The sequence below is a fragment of the Nannobrachium achirus genome, assembly GCF_963921795.1.
Source record: "Nannobrachium achirus genome assembly, chromosome: 13".
In the NCBI taxonomy this organism is placed as follows: Eukaryota; Metazoa; Chordata; class Actinopteri; order Myctophiformes; family Myctophidae; genus Nannobrachium; species Nannobrachium achirus.
This window is the reverse complement of record NC_137833.1, coordinates 766,026-778,557: the sequence shown is the minus strand read 5'-3', so window position 1 is coordinate 778,557 and position 12,532 is coordinate 766,026. Positions and strand designations below refer to the sequence as shown.

General features: G+C 40.7%; 1 protein-coding gene across 1 annotated transcript in view; it reads right to left on the bottom strand.

The window, feature by feature from the left end:
• Positions 1-12,532, bottom strand: part of LOC308296728 (uncharacterized protein) — a gene marked incomplete at both ends in the record, with an annotated part of 92,111 nt that overhangs the window by 55,161 nt on the left and 24,418 nt on the right. The window contains 3 exons of the mRNA XM_080740055.1: positions 8,409-8,474; positions 9,194-9,894; positions 11,689-11,834. Of these exons, the coding sequence (XP_080596181.1) occupies positions 8,409-8,474; positions 9,194-9,894; positions 11,689-11,834 (913 nt within the window). The remainder of the gene's footprint in view (positions 1-8,408; positions 8,475-9,193; positions 9,895-11,688; positions 11,835-12,532) is intronic.

Sequence of the window (12,532 nt, the reverse complement as noted above, 5' to 3'; positions counted from 1 at the left end):
CCAAAAGATTGGCACTATCCAAAATTTTGGACTTAAAATCTATGTTTTGACACCTTCCTATAGTCTTATGTAATTTTGTTTTTTTTTAAGTCAATCTAAAAAAAAAGAATACATTTCATATCCACGCGTTCGTCTCGAAGAGCTATACAACATACTACAAGGCGGGCGCTTAAAACCTATTGGTTTCCGAGTTATCGCACTTTGAAAAATTTAGGATTGCATTTGTCGAGAAAAAGTAGGGTTCCAGGGGTCACACAGCAATGTGTCACACATACACACGTTCGTAATAGATAAAGATTGGCACTATCGAAAATTTTGGACTTAAAATCTATCTTTTGACGCCTTACTATTATAGTCTTATGTAATTTTGGGGGTTTTGAAGTCAATCTAAAGAAAATGAATACATTTCATATCCACGCGTTTGTCTCGACGAGCTATACAACATACCAAAAGATTGGCACTATCGAAAATTTTGGACTCAAAATCTATCTTTTGACGCCTTACTATTATAGTCTTATGTAATTTTGGGGGTTTTTAAGTTAATCTAAAAAAAATGAATACATTTCATATCCACGCGTTCGTCTTGAAGAGCTATACAACATACTAAAAGACGGGCGCTTAAAACCTATTGGTTTCCGAGTTATCGCACTTTGAAAAATCTAGCAGTTGTTAGCATTAGCATTTGTCGAAAAAAAAAGTAGGGTTCCAGGGGTCACACAGCAATGTGTCACACATACACACGTTCGTCTCGACGAGCTATACAACATACCAAAAGATTGGCACTTTTTGGGGGGGTTTTGAAGACAATCTGAAAAAAATGAATTGATTTCATATCCACCCGTTCGTCTCGAAGAGCTATAAAACATACTAAGAAACAGGCGCTTAAAACCTATTGGTTTCCGAGTTATCGCACTTTGACAAATCTAGGATTGCATTTGTCGACAAAAAGTAGGGTTCCAGGGGTCGCACAGCAATGTGTCACACATCCAAACGTTCGTCTCGACGAGCTATACAACATACCAAAAGATAGACACAATCGGAAATTTAAGACATAAAATCTATGTTTTGACGCCTTACTATAGCCTTATGTAATTTTGGGGGTTTTGAAGACAATCTAAAAAAAATGAATTAATTTCATATCCACGCGTTCGTCTCGAAGAGCTATACAACATACTAAGAGACAGGCGCTTAAAACCTATTGGTTTCCGAGTTATCGCACTTTGAAAGATCTACCATTAGCATTTGTTAGCATTAGCATTTGTCGAAAAAAAGTAGGGTTCCAGGGGTCGCACAGAAATGTGTCACATATCCATGCGTTCGTCTTGACGAGCTATACAACATACCACAAGATGGGCACTATCGAAAATTTAAGACATAAAATCTATGTTTTGACGCCTTACTATAGCCTTATGTAATTTTGGGGGTTTTGAAGACAATCTGAAAAGAATTAACACATTTCATATCCACGCGTTTGTCTCAAAGAGCTATACAACATACTAAGAGACAGGTGCTTAAAACCTATTGGTTTCCGAGTTATCGCACTTTGAAAAATCTAGGATTGCATTTGTCGACAAAAAGTAGTGTTCTAGGGGTCGCACAGCAATGTGTCACACATCCACACGTTCGTCTCGACGAGCTATATAGTGCCTATCTTTTGGTATGTTGTATAGCTTGTGGATGTGTGACACATTGCTGTGCGACCCCTGGAACCCTACTTTTTTCGACAAATGCAGAAGCTCTCAATAATAAAACAAAATACTGTAACAAAACACAAATATCACTTTATTTGGATTGCAATACTTTAAAATGTCATCATTAAATTAACTAATTCAGGGTCTTTTCAAAATGGCTTCCAAGTTCCACACCGCCTCCCTCTCCATAGACTTCCATGTAATTCATAGTGCACGGATCATGCACGCCCATGCCTAGATCATGCACCACGTGTGTGCACACTGTTCACAGCTTTCAAACAAAAAAATCCGAATGGAAATCCGTTCAGGCATTCATGAGCTAGCAGCCAATTATGTTTTCTTGAAATGTAAACAAACATGGCTGTTTTAAAGATGGGGTTGTTGTTTTTTTAGGCCCCCCCCCCCTTCCCTGAGGCCCCTGGGCACGTGCCCACCCTTGCCCAATGTTAAGTCCGGCCCTGCATCTTATAGTATGTTGTATAGCTCTTCGAGACGAATGCGTGGATATGAAATTAATTCATTTTTTTCAGATTGTCTTCAAAACCCCCAAAATTACATAAGACTAATAGTATGTCGTCAAAACATAGATTTTAAGTCTTAATTTTCCGTTAGTGCCTATCTTTTAGTATGGTGTATAGCTCATCGAGGCGGACGTGTGGATGTGTGACACATTTCTGTGCGACCCCTGGAACCCTACTTTTTTTTCGAAAAATGCTAATTTTTGCTAACTTCCATGACTGGCAGTGTTAAAGTTAAGTGTTTGCACCGCAATTACATAAACAAGTTCTATTGGCCGAGTCCCTGTGAGGATATCTGTTGGTTCCATGACTGGCAGGTCCTCGGCCTCAGACCATGACTGGCAGGTCCTCGGCCTCAGACCATGACTGGCAGGTCCTCGGCCTCAGACCAGAACCACAGGAGAAATAACAGCAGTGTTGATTTCCTTACGAAAAATGTTTGTCGACTAAGCTCTGATGACTAAAACTAAATATATTGACAATTTAAATAAAAACTAGACTAAAACGTTAGGGAGGGACTGGTGGAGAAGAGAGTCATTTTATGTTTCATTGCTCTCAGGTGTTGCGTGCTGAAAATAGCAGATCTACAAGCTCACAACACGTCGCAGCGCGACGCTTTGTGAGCTTGTGAGCTATTTTCAGCTCGCAATATCAGTCATTACTCATTACCATGCCATCAATGCCTGCCAAAATACATTTTAACTAAATGTCGCTGTGTGTTTGTTTACATGGCTGACATGTTGGTTACAGAGATTCACGCAGTGCAGCTTGACTGCAGCAGGTGTTCTGAGCCGTTGATTAGGCAGCGGTCTGTTATAGAGTGGAGCGGTTAGTTATAGAGCGTAACGGTCATTATACGCCTATAATTCAACGCTGATTTCAGTGCTCGACCAATCAGAATCAAGCATTCAACCAAGCCAGGTAATAAATAATTATATACAATGAGTTTTGAAAAGAAAGGCGAGCAAACTCCTTGACACGTTTTATTGCAAAAAAAAATTTAACATACAGTTTATGCTGTTACGTTGCTATGTGCAGTCATTTATCCACCTCTTTCCGCAGGAGTTTACTGGAGATTATTTGGACCACACTGAGCTTGTAAATCACACTCGGCTGCGGCGCCGGAAGCTCGGTACAACGTCTGCGCAATGCACTATGGGGCGTTGGAAAGCCGTGGATAGTCAAACCTCAAAATAATTAGAACTTAAACAAGGGTTAGGGTTGTGTGCCTCATCAAATATGGACCATGATGACTAGACATTCCAAACAACACATCAGACAGCTTCATTAAGCTCATATTGAACATGTTTTTTTCTTTTTAAATCATAACAATAGTGAATATAGATATAGACAATATATATAATATAGACTCTGATGTTCACATTATTCAACCTATGACCTGTGAAAAAATATAAAAAAAACAAGTGTTTGCTAGTCATCAAACAAAATATATTCATACAGAAGATAATGAGAATGAATAGAGAAACTGATCCAGTCTATGTTTATAAAGTAATGAATAGAGAAACTGATCCAGTCTATGTTTATAAAGTAATGAATAGAGAAACTGATCCAGTCTATGTTTATAAAGTCATGAATAGAGAAACTGATCCAGTCTATGTTTATAAAGTCATGAATAGAGAAACTGATCCAGTCTATGTTTATAAAGTCATGAATAGAGAAACTGATCCAGTCTATGTTTATAAAGTAATGAATAGAGAAACTGATCCAGTCTATGTTTATAAAGTCCTGTTTTAGTATTAGTAGAGGAAACAAAAGGCCAAAAGTTGACTATACCCCTCCCCGGGGTAGAACAAAACGCAACATAGTTTTTTCATATCTTTAGGATGTCCCCTTCATGAAATTGATTGTCCCGAGTTTTGCTTTTACTGCAAAAGTCATGAAATTGATCCATGAAGGGACTCATCACATAGGCTAAAAAACGCCTATCCTGAAAGATGGAGTTCCATGTCAATCCTTTATCATTTTCTCCCTGCTGGTTGTTTTTACCTCATGCCTCATACAGGCAGTGTCCCTACATCCCAAAACAATCAGAATGCAAAAATGTGTTTCTATTTTGAATCAGCAGCCTTTTATAAAAGGACTTTCTGTAGGCGGAAATTACATCTCTAAGGAAATGTTCCCCTGTAATCCTGGTGATAAACCTGTGGAAATCTCGCCCTTTCGAACGACGGTCATTTCAACAAAGGAGCGTTGTGAGGGTTAGTGACTCACCCCATGGAGGTTAGGGTAAGGGTTGGGTTTGGGTGTCGAAAAGATGACACACATTCATGAAATGGACGTCCGTAGTTATTTTAATGCAATCATGAGGCTTATTGTAATCCTATTATTACAGTGTTATCTATTAATACTGTAATATTATCTATTAATACTGTAATATTATCTATTAATACTGTAATAATGCCTACAAATACAACAAAATGAATGCTTCATAACATTGAATACAATTTGATATCATGTGTCTAGGAATCTACGGGTGGTTCTCGGGTAAAGGCCTAAATTCTCTTCACCTCAAAAGCAGCACAATATTGTTCTATAAGCAGTCTATGGTAGACTTATTAATAATATTGTTCTATAAGCAGTCTATGGTAGACTTAAAATGCAGCATGGGTTAAGCACATGCAGTAGAATACATAATATTCTTAATGCCAAATAATAAATCAGCAGCTTTTTCTCATTTTCATTTATTGCGTTTATTTCTTTTTCAATATTTTCAAATCAACAACTATTTTCTATAGTGTGAGGGAGACTGGCCAATTTTACCAGCTTGCTTGCAAAGCTGGCCAGTGGATACAAAGCTGTGATCTCCCAAATTATGACGTCATTTTGTCAGGAGATTTTATGAGTTGGAATGGGCTGTGTATCGATTGGTCAATGGCTGGTCAATAGATTAATTGAATTCCGTCTTACTATTTATGTTATAGTAATACAAATAGTATGATGGTATATATTATCTATATAACTATTAACCCATTTAGGCCCAGAATTATAGCAAACATAGCAGATATACAAGCTCACAGCTGCGAGCTTGTAGATCTGCTATTTTTGAAAAATCATGAAAATTCGAATTTTGACCCCATTTTGATCCGATTCTATAAATGTCTTTTGAATCCTTCTAAGGTTTTTTTTAAACCTGTGTTTCTTTGTCAGTAATCTGCCCTCATTCTCTATGGCCAAAACAAGAAGGTGAAGGGACAGGACAGGACAGGACAAGACAAGACAAGACAAGACAAGACAAGACAAGACAAGACAAGACAAGACAAGGGTTCCAGTCTTGATGAGCTCTGTTGTATTCTTGCATCCTCCCATTGAGGTTCAACAGGCCATGTAGAAAAGTGTTATTTAGAGCCACAATCATGAATGTCCCCAAACCTCCTCTGTGGAATCCAGTTGGGAAGGGTTGGAAGTGGATGTTTACATGACAAAACTGGTCAGTCTCCCTCACAGCTCAAAATATTTGTTGTTGAAAAAGAAAGAAACTACGGTAAATACATGAAAATGAGAAAACGCTGCTGATTGATTATTTGGCATTAAGAATGGCGCACAAAATGTAGTGTTTTCTACTGCATGTAGGCCTACTACATAATGTAGTGCATTCTACTGCATGTAGGCCTACTACATAATGTAGTGCATTCTACTGCATGTAGGCCTACTACATAATGTAGGTCTGACTACCATTCTGCTTAGAACAATAGTTTTGCTGCTTTTGAGGTGAAGATAATTAGGCCTACCTGAGAACCATCCGTAGATGCTCTATGAGAATGATGTGTGTAAACATACTGCTGTATATGCACATACGCCATTTTGTTCTACTTCCGGGTGTCTTTCGACTTCCTCCACAGGTGTTACTGATGATACTAATTAAGGCTCTGTTTGATTTATTGTACAGTGGTTCTTTAATTTCAAGGACCCCCATAACTCTGTACAAATGGAATCAAATGGACCCTTGTGGGTCCATTTGATTCCATTTGTACACAGTCAGAGTTACACACCTGTATGGGGACATTTGGAACCCACTCAAGGACACTTTGAGACCCACTGGTGTAGCAGAGTGTTTCCAGTGAGCCAACATGCACAATATCAGCACCCTGACTCTGTCTGAGCAGAATGGAACAGAGCCTTCATTAGTATCATCAGTACCACCTGTGAAGGAAGTCGAAAGACACTCGGAAGTAGAACAAAATGGCGTATGTGCATATACCCAATTGGGTTGTATTTGTAGCCATTATTACAGTATTAATATAACAAACTTTGTCTTAGAAACGTAATTTCTGCCTATAGAAAGGCTGCTGATTCAAAATAGAAGCACATTGTTGCATTCTGATTGTTCTGGGATGTAGGGACACTACCTGTAGACCATAAATGTTCTGGGATGTAGGGACACTACCTGTAGACCATAAATGGATGTAGGGACACTACCTGTAGACCATAAATGGATGTAGGGACACTACCTGTAGACCATAAATGGATGTAGGGACACTACCTGTAGACCATAAATGGATGTAGGGACACTACCTGTAAACCATAAATGGATGTAGGGACACTACCTGTAGACCATAAATGTTCTGGGATGTAGGGACACTACCTGAAAACCATAAATGGATGTAGGGACACTACCTGTAGACCATAAATGGATGTAGGGACACTACCTGTAGACCATAAATGGATGTAGGGACACTACCTGTAGACCATAAATGTTCTGGGATGTAGGGAGACTACCTGTAGACCATAAATGGATGTAGGGACACTACCTGTAGACCATAAATGTTCTGGGATGTAGGGACACTACCTGAAAACCATAAATGGATGTAGGGACACTACCTGTAGACCATAAATGGATGTAGGGACACTACCTGTAGACCATAAATGTTCTGGGATGTAGGGACACTACCTGTAGACCATAAATGGATGTAGGGACACTACCTGTAGACCATAAATGTTCTGGGATGTAGGGACACTACCTGAAGACCATAAATGTTCTGGGATGTAGGGACACTACCTGTAGACCATAAATGGATGTAGGGACACTACCTGAAGACCATAAATGGATGTAGGGACACTACCTGTAGACCATAAATGTTCTGGGATGTAGGGACACTACCTGTAGACCATAAATGTTCTGGGATGTAGGGACACTACCTGTAGACCATAAATGTTCTGGGATGTAGGGACACTACCTGTAGACCATACATGGATGTAGGGACACTACCTGAAGACCATAAATGGATGTAGGGACACTACCTGTAGACCATAAATGTTCTGGGATGTAGGGACACTACCTGTAGACCATAAATGTTCTGGGATGTAGGGACACTACCTGTAGACCATAAATGTTCTGGGATGTAGAGACACTACCTGTAGACCATAAATGGATGTAGGGACACTACCTGTAGACCATAAATGTTCTGGGATGTAGGGACACTACCTGTAGACCATAAATGGATGTAGGGGCACTACCTGTAGACCATAAATGGATGTAGGGACACCTACCTGAAGACCATAAATTGATGTAGGGACACTACCTGTAGACCATAAATGGATGTAGGGACACTACCTGTAGACCATAAATGGATGTAGGGACACTACCTGTAGACCATAAATGGATGTAGGGACACTACCTGAAGACCATAAATGGATGTAGGGACACTACCTGAAGACCATAAATGGATGTAGGGACACTACCTGTAGACCATAAATGGATGTAGGGACACTACCTGTAGACCATAAATGGATGTAGGGACACTACCTGTAGACCATAAATGGATGTAGGGACACTACCTGAAGACCATAAATGTTCTGGGATTTAGGGACACTACCTGTAGACCATAAATGGATGTAGGGACACTACCTGTAGACCATAAATGGATGTAGGGACACTACCTGTAGACCATAAATGGGCAACTGGCGGCCCAGGGGCCACATGCGGCCCCTGGGCAAAACTCTGGACAATCCATTTCATGAAGGGGACATCCTAAAGATATGAAAAAACTATGTTGTCTACCTCAGGGGGGGGGGGGGGGGGAGGAGGGTTCCTCCACTATATCTGTGAGGTGTCGCTGTCATTGGCTATATGCACATACGCCATTTTGTTCTAAACCTAGCAACATCTCTGGAAGTTATATTGATGAATTCCAAATCAGATCATTCTGCGCCACCCATGGCCTGGCATCACGGAACTCACCCTGGCATCATGGAACCCACCCTGGCATCACGGAACCCACCCTTCCCTACACCATGACTGAAGGACCTGTGAAATCATGTGTCCACTCAGATCAATCAAACAAACAAACTAAAGTATGTGTCCTGGTTCTGCCCGGTATGAATGTGAATGTGTAGTTTGACCAAAAGACCAATTCAAGTTAATTATGTTGACTAAGACTATGATAAAAAATGTAATAAAAATTGTTAGTCAACAATCTTGTATCACAAACGAGAACTAAACATGAATAAAACAAAGGGGGAAAAACACATATGCACTAAATATAAGAATGTACAATAATTGTACATTCAATGTACATTGCTTGACAAGACAATGCATTAGAGTAGACCAAATTAACCATAGATTTACTTGACAAAATATGACATTTTGTCAGCTAAAACGAGTCTAAAACCAGAATATTTCAGATGACAAAAAAATATAAAACCTAAAACTTAAAAGGGTCATTATTCAAAACACTAAAACTAAATCAAAATGTCTAGTAAAAACATAAACACTAAAGGGTCTTCCCCCCTGTATGCGTCTTCATGTGTGTTTTCAGGTTGTCGATGCGACCGCAGCCTTTGCCACAAACTGCACAAGTAAAGGGTTTCTCCCCGGTGTGCGTTCTCATGTGTCTCTTCAGGAGATCACCTTTACTGAACCTTTGTTCACAAACCGTACAAGTGAAGGGCTTCTCCCCTGTATGGGTTCTCATGTGTTCTTTCAGATCCCGCATAAGACCACAGCCTTTGCCACAAACCGAACACCTAAAGGGTTTTTCCCCCGTATGCGTCCGCATGTGTTGCTTTAAGCTGCTCATCTGACTGCAGCCTTTGCCACACACTGAGCAGGTGAAGGGCTTCTCGCCCGTATGCGTGCGCATGTGCTGCTTCAAGGTGTCCATCCGACTGCAGCTTTTACTGCAAATCATGCAAGTGAAAGGTTTTTCTCCCGTGTGCGTCCTCATGTGAGACTTCAGGTGAACGGTTTGGCCGAAGCCTTTTCCACAAACTGTACAAGTGAAGGGCTTTTCCCCCGTGTGCGTCATGGTGTGCGTCTTCAGGTGTCCGCTCTGCGTGAACAGCTTGCCACAGACCGTACAGCTAAAGCTTTTCTTCCCAGCGTTCGACGGCACTTTGGTATCTTTTGCGTCGCCGAGGGGCCGACCGCTGCTGTTCAAAGACAGGTTCAAGGCTTCCCTGGTCTCCCACTCGTCGCTGTCCTCGGTGTCAGACTCTGGACGGTGCTGTGAGGCTGGGAGCTGCTCGGAGCTGCTGGTGGTCGCCTGCGATGGAAGCCAGTAGTCTACGTAGGCCTGTGTTTTCATGTGTTCAGTGGAGGGGCCGGCCTGAGGCTCCGTCTCTCCGTCGTCGTCGTAATCTTCCTCGTCTTCACTTTTCATCGTTACTGTCATCGTCTGGCCGTCGTCTTCCTCCTCCTCCTCTGGTCTGAGAAGAACGATCTCCTCCTGGGGGGGAAATACGATATCACGATAACACAAACCCATAAGACAAATATGGGTAAATTCTCCTTCTACAACACTGACACCCAGGTGTGGAATTCCTTGACTTCCTCCCTTAAAACATGATCGTTGGCATCCTTCAAAACTGCCCTGAAAACTCACCTTTCAGGAGGCCAGAGAAGGAGGTAGTTATCACTTCTCCCATAGACAGGTGAAAACTCACCTTTCATGAGGCCAGAGAAGGAGGTAGTTATCACTTCTCCCATAGACAGGTGAAAACTCACCTTTCAGGAGGCCAGAGAAGGAGGTAGTTATCACTTCTCCCATAGACAGGTGAAAACTCACCTTTCAGGAGGCCAGAGAAGGAGGTAGTTATCACTTCTCCCATAGACAGGTGAAAACTCACCTTTCAGGAGGCCAGAGAAGGAGGTAGTTATCACTTCTCCCACAGACAGGCCAGAAGTGAGCCCCCCCCCCCCTCTTACCTTAGCCCCACCCCCTTGTTTTCCCTATCATGTACATAGTGTTTTTATAACTGCGATATTATTGAATGTTTTCTTTGCTTGCTATTTATTATGTCCATGAATTAAATACCGTAAAAAAGACAGCAAAAGGTCTTATTTGGGATGTTCCTTTTAGGCAGGGTGTTTAACTGTACTTGTACTGTACTACATTTATATTGTATTGACTATACTTGTACTGTTCTCCATTTCTGTCAAATAAAATTTTCAATCAATCAATCAATCAATCACAATATTTTTCCAAGTGGTATCACGATACACAATCTTATCAAGGTTCTTTTTCATGTTGGTTTGTATGCTTATTTTATAACTTATATATTATATAATATTATATATTATATAACAAAACCTAAAACTACAATATTTTTGGGAGGTCTAAATTGAACCTTACAAGTATGTAACTGGCAGTATACAAATGAAACCAAATGGACCCGTTTAATTTGTATACTGTCAGAGTAATGGGGAAATCTTGACATTGTAACGTTTGAGAACTACTGATTTAGACCAAAATGCTGATTTAAATGAATTATGCAATGAATCTCTGTATTAACAATTCAACAAGATGTTTTATAAGACTCTCCCTCATCGTATCACGATATAAAACTCAGCACAAAAAGAAAGGAAACTTGACTTCGGTCCATTATATCTCCACTTTAATAATACCAATTTGTATTGTGTTTTATATCATTTTTATCATTGATTCGTCACCTTTACAACGAGGTACAGCTTGTAAGCATCAGGCATTCGAGGCATGAGCTACACAGCTTAACGTATGGGTAGCGCCGACCAAATGCTTGCAAAAATGGCTTGCAATGCTATTTACTCTGTTTCTGGGCTTCCCTGACACCTGTTCGGTGTCAGTAAACAAAGTGTAAAGTCTTAAAGTGTAATAATATATGCCAATATGTGTTTTTGTTTTTGTTGTTTTTTTTACTGTGGGAGAGTGCAATCATTCAATGCACCAAGCAACAAAGGTGAACACCAAAAGAACAGAACAGTATTGGATCCCTAAAGACACAGAGAAGGACCGGCGACCGTTTTCTTTTTATAATTATCATTAATTTCATTTTTAATGACCTAGTCCGGAAAAATCCGGCCGGCTACCTCAGCCTTAAAAGGAACTACGGTTAAGTGCGGCGGGGCTAGCAAAGTGTTAAAGGGGAGATATAATGGACCGAAGTCAAGTTTCCTTTCTTTTTGTGCTGAGTTTTGATACCGTAGGATATCTCTGAAAAGGCACGTCGTGGAGACATTGTATCGTCTCAACGATATTCATCACCTCCTCCTGCTCCTCTTTGATGTGTGGAGGTTCTGGCGCCCCCTGGTGGAGCAGACTGGAGCTGCTCTCTGGCGCCCCCTGGTGGACCAGACTGGAGCGTCTCTCCTGCTGCTCAGATGACTCCTCCTCTTTACACACAGGATCGTCTGGGCAGAAGATAAACATGAGAAAACCATGAAATGTTTGAACTAAAAAAAGAAACTAGACTGCAGTCTGTCGAGGTGCCCTGGTCCTAGTGTCCTAGTTGTTAATGTCCTAGTGTCCTAGTTGTTAATGTCCTAGTGTCCTAGTTGTGAATGTCCTAGTGTCCTAGTTGTGAATGTCCTAGTGTCCTAGTTGTTAATGTCCTAGTGTCCTAGTTGTTAATGTCCTAGTGTCCTAGTTGTGAAGGTCCTAGTGTCCTAGTTGTGAATGTCCTAGTGTCCTAGTTGTTAATGTCCTAGTGTCCTAGTTGTTAATGTCCTAGTGTCCTAGTTGTGAAGGTCCTAGTGTCCTAGTTGTTAATGTCCTAGTGTCCTAGTTGTGAATGTCGTAGTGTCCTAGTTGTTAATGTCCTAGTGTCCTAGTTGTTAATGTCCTAGTGTCCTAGTTGTTAATGTCCTAGTGTCCTAGTTGTTAATGTCCTAGTGTCCTAGTTGTTAATGTCCTAGTTGTTAATGTCCTAGTGTCCTAGTTGTTAATGTCCTAGTGTCCTAGTTGTTAATGTCCTAGTGTCCTAGTTGTTAATGTCCTAGTGTCCTAGTTGTTAATGCCCTGGTCCTAGTTTCCTAGTTGTTAATGTCCTAGTGTCCTAGTTGTTAATGTCCTAGTGTCCTAGTTGTTAATGTCCTAGTGTCCTAGTTGT